This window comes from Schistocerca nitens, chromosome 2 (assembly GCF_023898315.1).
Source record: "Schistocerca nitens isolate TAMUIC-IGC-003100 chromosome 2, iqSchNite1.1, whole genome shotgun sequence".
Taxonomy (NCBI): domain Eukaryota; kingdom Metazoa; phylum Arthropoda; class Insecta; order Orthoptera; family Acrididae; genus Schistocerca; species Schistocerca nitens.
The window spans coordinates 783027446-783045338 of NC_064615.1; the positions used below are offsets into that span (position 1 = coordinate 783027446).

General features: G+C 39.2%; 1 protein-coding gene across 1 annotated transcript in view; it reads right to left on the reverse strand.

The window, feature by feature from the left end:
- Positions 1 to 415: 415 nt before the first annotated feature.
- Positions 416 to 17893, reverse strand: part of LOC126234627 (uncharacterized) — a 56060-nt gene continuing 38582 nt past the window's right edge. Inside the window, exon 2 of the mRNA XM_049943354.1 lies at positions 416 to 1483. Within this exon, the coding sequence (XP_049799311.1) occupies positions 629 to 1297 (669 nt within the window). The 5' untranslated portion in view covers positions 1298 to 1483 and the 3' untranslated portion in view covers positions 416 to 628. The remainder of the gene's footprint in view (positions 1484 to 17893) is intronic.

A 17893-nucleotide genomic window follows, 5' to 3' on the forward strand; every position in this document is an offset into this window, starting at 1 on the left:
AGGATGAGCATGATAAAATGATGGGTGTGTATTGTCTTTAATAGTTACGTGCACTTTGGAATCTTTAGCCCTTCCTAATCCTGGTTCAAAAAGTTCACTGTGCTTATTACACAAGCCAGAAACATAGTATCAGGCACTGAAACACTGATTTGTAATAACATTGTCCTGTCTGCACAGGCTGAACAAATCAAACAAGTCTAAACCAAAAAGGTTTTCACTGTTTCTAGAACAAAATACATGAAATGAAACGCATTTTGCAAAATCGTGAAAAGTTGCTGACAAACTGCACACAACAAGTACTGGCATTTCACGTCCTTTATATGCAGAAAAAAACAGAAATAGGCTTCTGTAGCCTTGGGCTACCAATCATTTCACAGGTATCTTTACAGATAAGGAAAACAGATGCACATGTGTCTAATTGAAATTTAATTGCTTTTTGAGCCACTCTTAATTGAGCAAGAAGTTTGTTCTTCTGTTTGTGGACAACAGCAGAAGGTTTCCATGAAGTGGAAAAGTGAGCCGATGTTGGCACCAGAATTAATGGCAGTGCTGAAATAATGTTCACTTCCTGATAGCAACACTGTAGCTGAGCATGAGACCGGTGCCTGCCCTGGCGGCTGGATAGACCTTACTTAGCACACGTGATACATTTTGCATTGTCCCAAGGACACACTTTTCTACCATTATTTGCAAAACACTGACGAATAGACTTCCTCATCTTAATCAGAAGTACACCTTGTGTACCACATGACCAAAAAGTCTTTCCTTTACTTTTACTATTAGTCTGAGCCCTACTTTTATTCACCTTAACATTACCATGGGTTGGACACTGAGTGCCTTGTGCACTATGAACAAGAGAAATAAATGGAGCCTCAAAATCAACTTTAGATGTGCCCATAATACTTTGAGACTCTAAAGTTGATAAAACTGTTTTGAGACCCAGATCTGGTAACTTTAGGATAGCACTACAGATGCTTGTGATTGACACATTTTGTGTGAATGCATCATGTAACACAACATCACTGTAACTGAGTCCACAAGAACACTTGAACCTACAAGTCACCAGCCGTTTAAGTTCAGCAGTCCACTGTTTCCATGAATGTTCAGGGTGCTTCTTAAGAAGGAAAAATTTAAATCCCACTGCAGCACCATGAATTTGTGCTTCATAATATTTGTCAATTTTGTGAATGAGTTCCTGATATGCAATATCTTCTGGATGAGAGTGGGAGAACAACTTGAGACACAGTCTGTATACGTCCACTCCTACTGTTGACAAAAAGAAAGGAATGCACACCATTCCTTTAGTGTTGAATGCTGTGAAGTGTACTTGTAGCTGGGTGTGATATTCCAACCAGTCCTCTTCTTTACTGTGAAACAGGTGGAACTTGGGAGCAGCAACCAGTTGTGGAACTGCATGTTGCGCCGTTAAGGTTGATATCTGTTATACACTGAGCAGCAGTCATTCAGTATGCTGTACCTGAAACTGAACAAATTAGTTTAGATACATTTCTTGTGGCAGTTCAGAAATGGTTAAACACTTTGTAGTAAACACAATATAAAAATATTATTCTGGGCACTGTGGCTAGCAGAAGACTAAAAATATCCATGAGGCAGAGACAGACCAGGGTGGAATTCAATGCATCGGAATAAACATGCACATATCATTATCGCCATTGTGGTGGAAAAAAATAAGGAAAAACACTTGAGACATACTTATTGACATTGTGGAGTGTTGTACCAAGCCTAGATTTATTGCTGGAATAGGTTGACTGGATGCTGTGAGTACAACAGAAACAAAACATTAGCTCACTTTGTTATTATTTGAACAATATAAAGTATTTAACTTGCAAACAATCCATGTCCACACAAAAGACAACCTGTATTCATTAATGTCACAGAAAACTATAACTTGTTACTTGATACGATTCAGAATAATAGTCCCATCTCAGTGTACATCTGACTATGAACTTTTCTACACAGTCTGACTAATAATTCTGTTAGGATGCAGCTGTATCTGATGCAAGGACAATGGTGTCGTTGTAGGCAATGATTATCGAGTGGGCCGGTTGGCGTTGCACTTTGTAGCAGCACTCTGACAGCAGTGGCATATAGAAACTCTTCAGAGTGTGTCTATGCCAATGTCTCCCATTTGTTGCTACGTCTGGCAGTACTGCCCTTACTGGCGGTTCTGTCATGAGGTACCAACTTTGACATGGTACCTCATTCTTTGGACAACACCACAATTTCTATACATCTGTTATTTTCTGGATATCTAATTATTTCTTCTTTGTAATCCATAATTTATATTTCTGTAGCTCTATCTATTAGAACTCAGTGTTGATTATTACTCAGCAAGTTCATATAAGAATTTGGTGACACATTGCCTGATTACACTCTCATATATGTCTGAGGAAAATAATGTAAGTATAAGGTCAGAGTAGGGCAGGGGACGTCAAATTGGGCAATAGTTTCCAAACTGTCATACATGATAAATTCATAGTTGCGGAGCTATGGCCATAATTGACACTCAGTGAGTAATGATTGGATAGAAATGAGCACATTTGAATTAACTCATACCCAGCTGTTTTGCTAAATAACATGGTTATTAATTAAATTAGCTGAAGACAATTGTCTCAGCTGATTGTCAAAGCTAGGCAAACATTAAATTCCCAGCCATGGTTGGTTACATTAGACACAAACTTTCTATGCTCTTTACTCGGTAAAGCTTGACTATTAAACCAACTCTGATAAAAAATGTCAGTGATTTGTTAAGATAGTAAGTTGTACTGTAGAAGCAGTGTAGCAATAAGATAGTCAACATGTGTTAGATGCAATGTTATTAACAACGAAATCTACATGTCTCATGTTTTAATTTTTGCTAACTTACAGAAAGTATGAATGAACTTTCATTCTATCATGTTCAGTAGAAAAGTAAGTATGAAATAAGACAATCAAGAAAAAGAAACAGAAATTAAATTTTCAAGATCACATTTTGTAGCAAATGCTCAAATTCCTGCATCCAACATTGCCACAAAGTTGATGTCGTCAAGAAAATGATTGGCAAGTTGTGATGATTGCCACAGCCTAAAAAATTCCTGTGACAGTTCTTCATGATATTGGATGATGTTTGGTAGATGCAATCTTTCATAAACCCTTACACAACAAAATCCAGTGGTGTTAAATTGAGCAATCTGAGAGGCCACTCACTGAGACCTCTGCACCCAACCCACCTACACCAAAACACTGAATTCACATGTCACCTGACTGCCATAGTAGAATAAAGTGTATCATCACCCTGTTGGAACAACCTCTGTTTTATTTTGAGGAGAAGAATCTCTTCCAACAATATGATAAATTCTACTCACAAAAACTGAAAATAGTCGGGGATATAGAATAAACCAACAATTCATTCCCAGACATTCACCAAAAAACTAGCCTGTGATCATGTTCTTGAATATAATGGGGTTTTTCATATGCCCCTGTGATGGTTATGAATGTTAAATACTACTTACCTAGTAAAAACCATGTCATTCTTAACCCTGGAATGGGCGCGTGGGGTACACCTATCACTTAGTGGTTTTACATTGTGATTATTTTCTTTACATTTAAAGTTACAGCATTCTCACATTCAGTACATTTCAAGTGGGTGCATTGTTGAAGATTTGTTTACAGTTAATGTCAGTTGTAAAGCTAAACAGAGAGCAGCAGGACGTTGATTTGATTTGATTTGATTTTTTATTGGTCCAGTTTTATCATATAGCACAAATTGTACAATTGATATTGGACAGGTCAAAGATAAGTTACAATAATACATAGTATTAGCAATTAAAATTAGGTACCTACTACAATTAATTTTGTTACTTATTCAGAAATTCTCTGACAGAATAGAAACAGTGCTTTACTGAAACTGAAGTGAGTTGGGATAAAACTGTCCACCTCGCACCTATCTACGTAACAGTTTCTTAAGTGCCTTTTTTTTACATACTAAATTCAATGTAAGTACAATATTTAAAATTTTTATTAATCTGAATAAAATAGCTACGTTAACTAAAATGATTACTTATGCAGTCTTCAACATGAACTGTAATTTACAGAAACTGATACTCATAAACCTGTTTATATTTTAGGGATGTCAGATCCAATGAAAAGAAGAGTGGATGTGTCTTATGACCCTGAAGTGTGGATGAGGTGGCTCGAAGAAGATGCAAAGAGTGATAAAAATGACATATTTGATTCTGAAGAATTTGATTCAAATGAAGATAATAAACTGATGGAAAGCGATCGTGTTACTGAAACTGAACAATCTGCAGCTGAATACGATAATAAGAATGGTGAGGCTAGTATTTCCTATAGTCTTGGGAAGGACACTAAAACAAAATGATCTAAGTATTTTCGTAAAAGAAATGTGAGAACAAGGTCAGAGAATATAATAACTCATCTACCTGGCCCCAAGATGCAACCATCACCAATACATTCTGAACATAAGTTATTAGATCTTTTCTTAGACAGCAGTGTTTACAAAATTATAGTTAGCTGCACAAATAATTATGTAAGAAATTTGAAAAGCAAATTTCAGAGACATAGAGATGCTAGACTCCCTGACGAAACTGAAATTAGAGCACTTTCAGCATAGTCTAACTAATAGGAACCCTAAGAAGTTCTAGAAAAAACACCAGGATGCTCTGGGATAACACTAGAGGAAACAGCTTATAATCCTATTACCCAACTGTGAGTGAAAAAAAGATTTAAATTTCTTCCAAGATGTTTACGTTTTGATGATGTGAGGGACAGAAGCCTTCAAAAAGAAATTGATAAATTAGCCCCGATTAGAGACATTTTTGAGACTGTTGTTCATAATTTTTCAAAACACTTTGTTGCAAGTGAATATCTGATTGTCGATGAGCAGTTACTTTCTTTTTGAGGAAAATGCCAATTCAGACATTATCTTCCTAAAAAGCCTTCCTACGGCATTAAGACATTTGCTTTGGTAGATGCTATAACTGCCTATACTTTCAACTTAGAAACTTATGTTGGCACCCAGCCGAAGGGCCCTTTCAAGCACAATAATTCTCCTAGAGATGTAGTAATGAGATTAGTGGAACCTGTCAGCGGGACTCACCGTAACATTACTAGTGATGGTTCAGCAGTATACCACTGGCTAAGAAGCTACTAGAAGACATGGGACTGACATACGGTGGAATGCTCCAGAAAAACAAGAAGGAAATCCCCAAGGAGTTTTTACCTAATAAGCAAAGACGTCAATATTCTTCTTTGTTTGGCTTCCAAGAGAATTGTATACTAGTTTCATACTGCCCTAAAGTTAATCAGCTGTTCTCTTGATATCTACATTACATCATGATGATACCATTGATAAAGATACAAGAGATTCACTGAAACCATAAATTGTAACTTTTTACAATATGACAAAGATTGGAGTTGATTTACTTGATCAACTAATTCATAAAATTGATGTGTCGCGAAACAATTGTAGGTGGCCTATGGTTGTTTTCTATAATTTACTTAATGTTTCTGCCATGAAAATTCTAGAACACCTAAATCATTGAAAAGAATGGTGTTTCTGCAGAGGTTGGCCTGGGAAATTCCTCAAATTCAGTACAGATCTACTGTACCTCAAATTCCCGCTGAATTATGGTGGTGTGCACATGTTCTATTGGGCATAAATTCATCAGTTACACCACGAGACAATCCCAGAGAAGGTTCCAAAGGATGTTGCCAAGAGTATGGAAGGCAAAAAGACAAGTCAACTAGAAAATGGCGTCATAAATGTAAAAGGTGGATGTGTTTGCCTCATTTTCATACTGTATGTGTTAACTGTTTCTGAAATAAATTATTGAAATATTTTTTTGGAATTTTGTGTTTTATTTCCATCCATACACATATAAAAACATAGAAAAAGCAACTAAAGAACATTTGATAATCATTTCAATGAGTAATTAAGAAACGCAAATGGGGGAAAGGAGTCCCCTATGTGCCTAACCCCATAATGATACAGCACACAACTAGTGCAGGGTTAAATAAGATGAAGATGATAAAATTCAAATTGTTGGGATAGTCACAGTGGCTTAACAACCACGCACAAAAGTTTGCTCACCTTGCAGAATCTTCTACTTCCAAAGCATTGATCTTTTATGCACGGTAAGGAGGTAAACGATTTTCCTTTGCAAAACTCCTAAGAAGCCAGTGAGTGACATCAAGTTTGTAAGCCATTGCTCTGACCTTGGTTGAAGGCATTGTTCTGAAGCCCTGGAGCGATTCTTCACCAAATTCCAAAGTCTTAACTGCTGCTGTCTGTTGACCTCTCTGCTGTGTACAATACGGTAAACCACCAATGAAATTACACAGGACAGTCAAGTGACTTACATGTTAGAGAGACCTGCTGCAGAACTAATGATTCCATGTAATTCTCCAAGAGAAGAAAAGTAGGTGGAGAAATCAAATGCAGTGGAGCATTCTTTCCCGTATTCTTTACAATATATACAAAAATAGACAGCCACACCAGCTGAAAATAAAAAGATTCATATATGCAGATGACACTCTCATCACTGCTTTAGTAAGAACATTTGCATAGGTTGAAAGAAAACTGAAAGAAGCTTTGGAAACCTTGAGGAACTACTGCGAGGAGGAACATGTTTAGTCTAATTCAGGAGAACCTCAAGTATGTGTATTACACCTGCATAATAAAGAAACCACAAAGCATTTGCACTGAGCTTAAAGGGAAAATATGTGCAAGAAACAATATAAACAAACTAACTGGATCAACATGGAAAGGACAGTTTAAAGTTCTTCGATCATTAACAACAGGATTCTGTTTTGCAGCCAGAAAATATGTGGTACCAGTAGCGTCGGAAGTTCCATGTGGCTTTTCGCGGATAATGCTGTAGTATACAGAGAAGTTGCAGCATTAGAAAATTGTAGCGAAATGCAGGAAGATCTGCAGCGGATAGGCACTTGGTGCAGGGAGTGGCAACTGACCCTTAACATAGACAAATGTAATGTATTGCGAATACATAGAAAGAAGGATCCTTTATTGTATGATTATATGATAGCGGAACAAACACTGGTAGCAGTTACTTCTGTAAAATATCTGGGAGTATGCGTGCGGAACGATTTGAAGTGGAATGATCATATAAAATTAATTGTTGGTAAGGCGAGTACCAGGTTGAGATTCATTGGGAGAGTCCATCAACAAAGGAGGTGGCTTACAAAACACTCGTTCGACCTATACTTAAGTATTGCTCATCAGTGTGGGATCCGTACCAGATCGGGTTGACGGAGGAGATAGAGAAGATCCAAAGAAGAGCGGCGCGTTTCGTCACAGGGTTATTTGGTAACCGTGATAGCGTTACGGAGATGTTTAGCAAACTCAAGTGGCAGACTCTGCATCGCGGTGTAGCTTGCTCGCCAGGTTTTGAGAGGGTTCGTTTCTGGATGAGGTATCAAATATATTGCTTCCCCCTACTTATACCTCCCGAGGAGATCACGAATGTAAAATTAGAGAGATTCGAGCACGCATGGAGGCTTTCAGACAGTCGTTCTTCCCGCGAACCATACGCGACTGGAACAGAAAAGGGAGGTAATGACAGTGGCACATAAAGTGCCCTCCGCCACACACCGTTGGGTGGCTTGCGGAGTATAAATGTAGATGTAGATGTAGATGGAAGGTGTCTTGCCACTCCAAATAAGTAGATATTGCTTTGGATGAGACTGCCAGGATTGTCACCAGTTGTTTGAGGCCTACAGCTGTCCACAAAATTTACCTAATTGCAGTCATAACACCACGAGATATCAGAGCAAGGTAGCTAGCAATACTGGAAGGAAAAAACAGCAAACTGTCCCAATGTACTTCATGTATAACTACCAACCAGCTCCAACTCTTTTTGAGTCAAGGAAGAGCTTGATCCAATGGACAGTACCACTAGAAGGTCAACCTGAGACCTGTTGCATATCTTTATAGTTACAATCTCTGCAAAATACAAACCTGCACCCAAAAGAGAAAATCAGACTAGCATAATAACTACAGCATAGTACATCAAGAGCACTGAATAAACTGAGGACAGGAGTTGTAAAATGTAAGTTACATATGGTTTCATTGGGCTACTCTGAAGGCAATCAATATCAATGCAGAGAAACACAGATGTTTGAATATGTGCTTGTACAGTGGAAGATTTTGATTTTTGTGCAATGACTTAGCTATTATTATAGCTGCAGAGTTTTGGAAGGCTTGAGTTTAGATGTTCTTGCCTGGACATGAAAACTTAAGGTAAAGTATAATATAGTCCTGTGTCAGCCTTTTTGGGTTGATGTGGTGGAGTGTGGAACTGCTCATGCCATTGAATGTATGTCCTGGATCAGTTTTTAGGAAAAGTACTGGTCTCCTAGCTCTCAAGAACAATTGACACTAGAGATTCTTTACCCATGTTATTATAATGTAATGTAATGTCGTGTGACTAGGGCCTTCCATTGGGTAGACCATTCGCTGGGTGCAAGTCTTTCCATTTGACGCCACTTCAGTGACTTGTGAGTCGATGGGGAAGAAATGATGATGATTAGGACAACACAACACCCAGTCTCTGAGTGGAGAAAATCTCCGACCCAGCCAGAAATTGAACCCGGGTCCTCAGGATTGACATTCTGTTGCGCTGACCATTCAGCTACCGGGGGCGGACATTATTATAATAATATTTGGAGAGTAGGTTTAAAAGTAATTTACATTCCTAACCTTGGAGAAGGGTATAGGACTTGGTCTAGAGGCATCCTTACTAATGTAGTGTCTTTCTTCCACAACATGGAGCAAGAAAAGAGAAACTCCTGTTTAATCAACAAGATTTTACAACTGCATCTACTTGTGTTTGTGATTTTATTATCTTTTTATTGTCTATATGAGGCAATATAGCCCTGTTATTTTTCTTATTTTATTTAATATGAGGAATGGTGTTCTGAATAGTTCAAATTATTTTCTACAATGGAAAATCCAGGATGGAATGTAATAATATTATGAAAAGGGTAGTTGCTACTCACTATATAGTGGAGATGCTGCGTCACAGACAGGCACAATGAAAAGACTGTCCTGCCAGAAAATGACCTTTTGGCCAACAGTCTTTGTCAGAGATAGAACATACACACACATTCACACAAATGCAACTCACACACACATGACTGCAGCATCTCTGGTTGCTGGGGCCACACTGTGAACAGCTGCACATGATAAGAGACACAACTGGGTATTGGGGATAAGGAGGAGGCTGGGGCGGGGATGGGGAGGGATAAGGGTGGGGGATGGTAAATTACTGCTTGCAGGAACATACGGGGACCAGATGGAGAGAGGATCATGCAGCTAGATGCAGTCAGAGGTGGGGGGGGGGGGGGGTTAGCAGAAAAGGGGAGAGGTAAAAAGACTGTGGGTGCATTGGTGGAATAGAGGACTGTGTAGTTCTGGAATGGGAACAGGGAAACTGGTAGAGGATAAGGACAAAGACTAATGAAGGTTGAGGTCGGGAGAGTAATGGGCTATATTGCAGGGAGAGTTCACATCTGAGCAATTCAGAATATCTTGTGTTAGGGGGAAGGATCCAGGTGGCACAGACTGTGAAGCAGTCAATGAAATGAAGAATGTTGTGTTGGGCAGCATGCCCAGCGATGGTGGTCTAGTTGTTTCTTGGCCACAGTTTGTCAGTGGCCATTCATGTGGATAGACAGCTAACAAGCTGTCTGTCCATATGAATGGCTACCAACAAATTGTGGCCAAGGAACAGCTGGATCACCATTGCCAAGCAACCCTCCCAATGCAATGTTCTTCATTTCAATGATTGTTTCACAGCCTGTGCCATCTGTATCCTTTCCACCAACACCAGCTTTTCTGAATTGTGCAGGTGGGAGCTCTCTGTCAATATATCCCAAACTCTCCAGGCCTCAACTTTTGTTAAGCTTTGTCCTTACCCTCTAGCCCCTTCCCTGTTCCTATTCCAGCACAGTCCTCTATTCAATCAATGCACCCACAGTCTCCACCCCAGCCACCTCCTTATCCTTACCACCCAGTTGCATCTCCAATCATGCACAGCTGCTCATAGCATAGCCTAAGCAGCCGGAGACTGCAGTAATATGTGTGTGAATTGCATTTTCATGAGTTGTGTGTGATGTTCTATTCTGAGAAAGCCCCTGTTGGCCAAAAGCTCATTTTCTGACAGTCTTTTTGTTGTGCCTGTATGTGACTCAGCATTTCCACTACATGGTGAGTAGCAACTATCCTTTTCATAATATTGTTGAATTAAATTTCTGACAGAGTAAACCATGAACATTATGGAGCCAAGGCCAGTGTCCAGGATGTGACAATGGAACATAATACAGGCACAATCAAGAAACATGTGTCATCAGAAATGTTTCTCAGATAATTTAGATTCTGTGCAAATCTAGCAAATTTACTGAGTTCTCTGTAAGTTTCTTCAGCTTTATATTTCTGTATGACAATCTCTTAATTCTTTCCCTGTCTTCTTTACAACTGAAAATACTCCTAATTAACCTATACTCCATGACAGACATAGTGTTACATCAACATGTGTCAAACAATACAAATTGACAAACTTTATCCAGAAAATAGACTTTAGAAGTTAGAAGAGTTTTTTTCCCCTAAGTGGAGTTGGATGTTGGCTCCATCATTTTTGGAAGGATGGATCAAGGGGGATATACCCTTAGCTATGAAGTGTTAACACGGCAGGCTGTCATCCAGGTATGTTTTTTAAACTATATAATAGGAGGGCATTTGTTGAAAAATACAGTAAGAGGGCATTCAAAGTTAACAACAGTGAGTGACTATGTACAGATGAGTAAAATAAATACAGTACATGTAACATATTTAAAACCAGGTAAAAGTAGCAAAGTAAATGAATTTACCCAAGTCTGTTAATCTGTTCCTTATGCTAATTTGAAGGTGACATAACAATGATGCAAGTGTTTGAGTTTTGCATGCTATTCTTCATGTTTGGAAAGATAAGTAATTGAATGTAGAATGGCTGACAACAAATGCTTATTAACTGTTCAAAACATGCAACTCCTCTAGTTTGGTGGCAGTTTTATGAATGCTGAAAGTTTCTTATGGGGAAACTTGCCTCATAACAATGGATGTTATGTTCTCTGTAACAACTACACAGGACAGTATTCCAGTACAGCTCTGTAAGTTTTGTAGAGTCTCATATACTCTTCCTAGAGGAGTTTCTATTATCTTAGTTTTTATTGAATATGATAAGTAATATGGTTGTGTTTATAAGAATAATCTATGGGAGGTTTTGGGTAATTTAGTCAATTTAAATGGTTTAATTTGTATGTGGAGTTTACAGAGGCAAAGGTGATTACAGTGTCATGTTGCTACCCTCTTCACTTAGCACCAATAGTAAGGTGTTAGAATAACTTTTTGTGTCCTGTGTGGGTGAAGCCAGGGAAATCTGTCCTAGAGGATAAGCTACAGGTTCTCAGCAAAGAACAAGTCAGTGAGGGAATCCTGAGGTGGAATACCTTGGTTATCCTTCTCTTTAAAATATTCAATAGTCTCCATCTTGCAACCCTTAGTATACCCATTTATTAAAACATGTATTCACAGACTTGATTGAGGTGTAGCACATGTAAGTGATTTTCAAAACTTTTGTGAGCGTGGCTGGACAAGGCTGAGTTTTGCAAGAAGTATATTTGAACAGATGAAATAAAGATGTTGCACTAAATGAATACTGGACTGCAGATTCTGATAAGGAGTAGTTCATGAGACAAAACAAAGAAATATTTTAAAGCATTTTAGCAATCTGCTTTCATAATAAATGTTTGTCATCCAAGGTCCCATATCCATAGTAAAGGAATGATTATCTGATAGAAATGTTATGAAACTTGATCAAAATGAAGTTGAGGCAAATACATGCCTGTGATTGGTGATTTATAATTCATTGTAGGACATTACAGCTGTAATAAACACAAATAGTGTATTTATTACAAATTATATGCAATTACAACTGTGATTAGACATCAAATACACACAAGATATTGATACTTGTAGTTGAGAAGATTAAAATAGTTTTGAATTTTAAATGTTTACTCTTTGATTGGAATTTCACAGTAGTGATAACATCATTCACGCAAGAAGAGGAATCTGTGAAGTGATGTACTGCACAAGCATTTCCTAAACCTACAAATGATGATTGCCGCTATAAATAGTTTATTTTCATAATAAATTAGTATAGCCCACTGTTTGCACATATGTTTTATTTATGCACAGGTATTATGAAATTGCTGGATGCAGCATACCTGCTAGCCAGGATGACAATAAACATTGCAGCATGTTCACAGTACCTGCCAGTTAGACAGTTTATTCTGTGTCATTGGGTCCTGTCTTGGAGGTATGATGTGAGCCATGGAGGGAGAGCAGCCATGACAATTCCTGTGACATCACATGGACATCAACAAAACTTGTTATATACTTACTCAATTGAATCTATTAAATAAGACAAACCATTTTTGGATTTAGTCTTTATTACTGTAACTGTGATGTTCTGTATAACAAAAAAACCTTGCAATGCACGGACCTTGTATACAGGAGTATAAGACATGATACTTTGTTTATGAGAAGCACCATATTTATTTCGAGAGTTGGATGTTGGTTTTGTAATCTTAACTTCCAGCAGTAACTGCAGCACTTTGAGAAACAAAGTTTGATCAGAAGATTTTGAGAGTGCGCAGAAATAATGTGAGCAAGACTGAATGACAGGAAGTGGTAGCTCCCATTCAGATAATCCATTGCCAACTGATATCATGGTAAAGAACCAGGACATTGTAATGGTCATACACTAAATAAAAAATTCTTTGTAACATTCCTTGAAATACAGCTAAATGATAAGTGAAAATGGATCCAACACACAGATAAACTAGTCAAGAATCTCATTACAGAATATTTTCCTCTTAGAGGCATCTTTCATTCTGCTAATGTAGAGACCAGAGCATAGACTTATTCTGCATATTTTCCCTACTTGTTGTCTTCTGGAATCATCTTCTGGGGCAGTGTACCTAAAGTAGATACAGATTTTAATCAACAGAAGCAAACAGCAGGAATATTGCAATAAAGCAGCTAGCCATATATCTTGCACATGCTTTTTTATGGACATTGAGATTCTTACATTCACTTCTCAGTACATGTGGCCCTTAATGATTTTTGTAGTTGACAATAAAATGCCATTTCAAATGAAATGTGACAAACAGAATCACAATGCAAGACATAAAAATTTCTTTCACATAGACTTTGCTTCATGTGTAGGGTTCAGGGTGGAGTTATTTACTCTGGTACAAATATATTGAACAAGCTCCTGCCTAATATAGAGCAAGAAATTGGGTATCCCTACCACTTTGGGGGAGGGGTGTGGGGTGGGGTGGAAGTGTACCTCATGAGCCCCTCTTCCTGCAATTTATTGTAATCCCTAAGTGCACAGATTAAAATATTTTTATTAGTTTTGTAAAAGCAATCCACTCACACAGAAAATGTAGTCAGGAGTTTGTTCACAAAAAAAATATACACTATCTGACTAAAATCAGTGGAGCAGCCAGAAGGTGGTGAGAAAACAAAATAAAATTTCATGGGTTGAGAGGGTATTGATGTTATTTCAGTGATTACAAAATCAAGTCAAATTTACAAAGAATTTGGCTGTATAAGCCCATTTATCAGTCACATTGCACCCTCCTTGGCCTGGATACATGCACTAATTCAGTTGAGACAGGTGTGATAAAGCTATTGTACCCTCTCCTCAGGGAAGGTGGCCTGCAACTGTTGGATACTGGTAGTGGGATGGAGTTGTTGTCCAAGTTAGTCCCACACATTTTCTATAAGGAACAGATCTGAGGATTTACTGGCCACAGAAGTACCTCAGCAACAAACACACAGTCTGTAGAAAAATATGTCATGTGGGCAAGCATTGTTCTGCTGAAAAATGGCGCACAAATACTGTCGCATAAGAGGTAACAGGTGAGGATGCAGGATTTATATTACATTCCATTGTGCCATCAGAGTTCCCTCTATCACTGCCATCTGTGACTCGAAATCATACCCGATGGCTCCACACACCTTGATGCCAGGAGTAACTCCACTGTACCTCTTTAAAACATTGGAAGAATGTGACCTTTTGTGATGTAGCCACCATACTTGCCAATAAAGGCCATCAGAGGCAGTGCAGAACTGCAATTCATTGCTGAACACAATGTGACACCATTCAATCAGAATTCTATTCTTCCCAACCACGGTACCACTCCAAATGGAGCCATTTGTGTTGTGGTGTTAATGGAAACCTACACACGGGACCGTAGTTCCCTAGTTTGGCTGCTGCTAGTTTCCATCTAATGGTGCAGGATGATGTGGAATGTTACAGGGAGTCCATTACTAGTTCTTAGATGAGAGGCACATATGTGAAGGGATTAGATGTGCTTGGTGCACAATATGATGATCCTTGCTTGTGGTGGTTAGACTTTACATCCAAATGCCTCACAAGTCTAGATATTGCATGATTCACCCAGCCAGCCAAATGAAGACACACAGTGAGGACCCTTCCAAACTCCATCAGATGCTGACAACACTGTCCCACATGAGTATGTGATGTCTCCATGTCCTTTAGTGTGATAACTTAACATCTGATGCTGTTGCACCCTTTATATACCTCACCAGCCTTGGAAACTGCACTTAACAGGAACAGCACTATGTACTCTGATGGGGATTCTACCTGTCATGGAGAATTGCAGTTCTGATGTCATGTTTAATAAGCCACAGCTGCAAAATACTAACGCGAATTCTTTACAGACGAATGAAAAAACTTGTAGAAGCCAACCTCGGGGAAGATCAGTTTGGATTCCGTAAAAATATTGGAACACATGAGGCAATACTGACCATACAACTTATCTTAGAAGAAAGATTAAGGAAAGGCAAACCTACATTTCTAGCATTTGTAGACTTAGAGAAAGCTTTTGACAATGTTGACTGGAATACCCTCTTTCAAATTCTAAAGGTGGCAGGGGTAAAATACAAGGAGCGAAAGGCTATTTACAATTTGTACAGAAACCAGATGGCAGTTATAAGAGTCAAGGGACATGAAAGGGAAGTAGTGGTTGGGAAGGGAGTGAGACAGGGTTGTAGCCTCTCCCCGATGTTATTCAATCTGTATATTGAGCAAGCAGTAAAGAAAACAAAAGAAAAATTCGGAGTAGGTATTAAAATCCATGGAGAAGAAATAAAAACTTTGAGGTTCGCCAATGACATTGTAATTCTGTCAGAGACAGCAAAGGACTTGGAAGAGCAGTTGAGCGGAATGGACAGTGTCTTGAAAGGAGGATATAAGATGAACATCAACGAAAGCACAATGAGGATAATGGAATGTAGTCGAATTAAGTCGGGTGATGCTGAGGGAATTAGATTAGGAAATGAGACACTTAAAGTAGTAAAGGAGTTTTGCTATTTGGGGAGCAAAATAAGTGATGATGGTCGAAGTAGAGAGGATATAAAATGTAGACTGGCAATGGCAAGGAAAGTGCTTCTGAAGAAGAGAAATTTGTTAACATCGAGTATAGATTTAAGTGTCAGGAAGTCGTTTCTGAAAGTATTTGTATGGAGTGTAGCCATGTATGGAAGTGAAACATGGATGATAAATAGTTTGGACAAGAAGAGAATAGAAGCTTTCAAAATGTGGTGCTACAGAAGAATGCTGAAGATTAGACGGGTAGATCACATAACTAATGAGGAGGTATTGAATATAATTGGGGAGAAGAGGAGTTTATGGCACAACTTGACAAGAAGAAGGGACTGGTTGGTAGGACATGTTCTGAGGCATCAAGGGATCACAAATTTAGCATTGAAAGGCAGTGTGGAGGGTAAAAATCGTAGAGGGAGACCAAGAGATGAATACACAAAGCAGATTCAGAAGGATGTAGATTGCAGTAAGTACTGGGTGATGAAGAAGCTTGCACAGGATAGAGTAGCATGGAGAGCAGCATCAGGACTGAAGACCACAACAACAACAACAACAACAACAACATGTTATGTTACTAGGAACAGCACAAGCTATCTCACATCTATATTCCCTAGCAAAGTACAGTGCAAGCCATATCAGAATTAATTATATTACAAACAATATTACAAACTAATTCCACCTAAATAACCACAGCCAGTAAGACAGCATTCATGGTGCACACTCCTCTGCTAGCATCTGCATCACTGAGAAGGCAGAAAAGATCATACAAGCCCTATGCTGACTTCTATGCCAGAGTCTGGCATGATCCCCTAAGAAGGCAAGCCTGAATAGGCTGGCAATAATAACATTGTACCAACACCTAGTTTTCCATGACAACATCAGGTAGCACCTCTACATCCTCTTGCTCCCAACAGAGGGGGAGAACAATACAGGTGGTGTATGGTCTGGAAGAGATGCCATTGGGGAATACAGCAGCATCACTGCAAAAAGCCAGGACAGGACACTGCTCGATGGGAATTGGGGACAGGGAAGCACTGATTTGGGAGTTATATGAGCTACCCTGGGACTGAAGTGTCAACCAGGTATGGAGAAACCAGCAGCTGCCTACTAGAATGGTGGAGGCATAGCTGGTTCTGATGGCACCATTGAAGAAGACCATCACAGGGGCCGTGGTTTACAACACAGACCCGTGGCCATCAGAAAGTGTCCCACTGATACAAGTTGGATGGTTGGTGACTGAGCTTATAGGCCCGCATCAGGTTGCCCACCTGGACAGATGAAGCCTTGGCAGTGGCATACACTGGTAACAGACACAAATGTTAGAGAGGGTATGGTAATGGGTGGTCATGAAGCCATTCTGCAGAGGCTTTGGCCTTCAGTGATGTGGCCCTGCAAGTTACTGGAAGACCACAGCATGCATTAGGTGCACTTCAGGCATCATTTCCATGTAGGTAGCAGCTGTGACAAAACCTTCTGCTTCTTCAAGTTCAGTGCCTGAGAAGTTGGCCCCAAATTTGTCATGCATAGTTGCTCGAAAGAACACTTGTGCGAGTTGCATTTTGATGATTTTGCTGTTTCATGAATTGTAAATTCAAAAGTGTGAAAAGAATTCTCTGTGGGGTCAGCTACTGCAAGGCAATTTACTGGACAAGTGACTCTGTTGTAAATAAGAAAATTTGGAAGTGTTCCTAGGAAGAGCACCTGACAGTGTCTGTATGTCAAAAATTTTGTTTCCATTGCTTGCAACGGTGGGGCCCTTAAACTTTTTGCTTGATTGTGTTCTGAGAAGACTACACTTCCATATACTTGTTATTTGCTTGTTACATTTCCATAGGTTTGGACATATCTGCACTGGAACTGCTACAACACACTTCTTGCAAGTGCCCTTTTTCGTCACATCTGTGAAATGTTGTGCACCAGTGGAGGCAAATGAAACAATGTTTACAGCTGGTAATGGCTCTACTGTTAACGGGGCCTGTCACCATTGTTATGGTCGATTGAATAGTCCATGGGAGTACTGCTGGTTCATAGCCTCCAACTGGCATAATATTTCGGTGGTCAGACACGTTACCATCATCAGTTGCATTGATGAACTATTCATCTGCACGCCTGATGATGGCAACATGTCTGATTGCCAAAATATTGTGGCTGTTGGACACTATGAACCAGCAGCACACCTATGGACTGTTCAGTCAACAAATACACAGAGAGAAACTGAAGAATCACACTGGTATGGTTGTTTAAAAGCTTGTTTTGGACTAAGGAGAGGGTGGAGGTCACAGCAGAGGTGGTATGATGTCCTGCATGACTGGTGTGAGGGCTGGCTGCTACAACATTTTCTTCCATCATAAACACACTCTGAGATGCATGGACAGCTTCATGAGTTTGAGCTATCA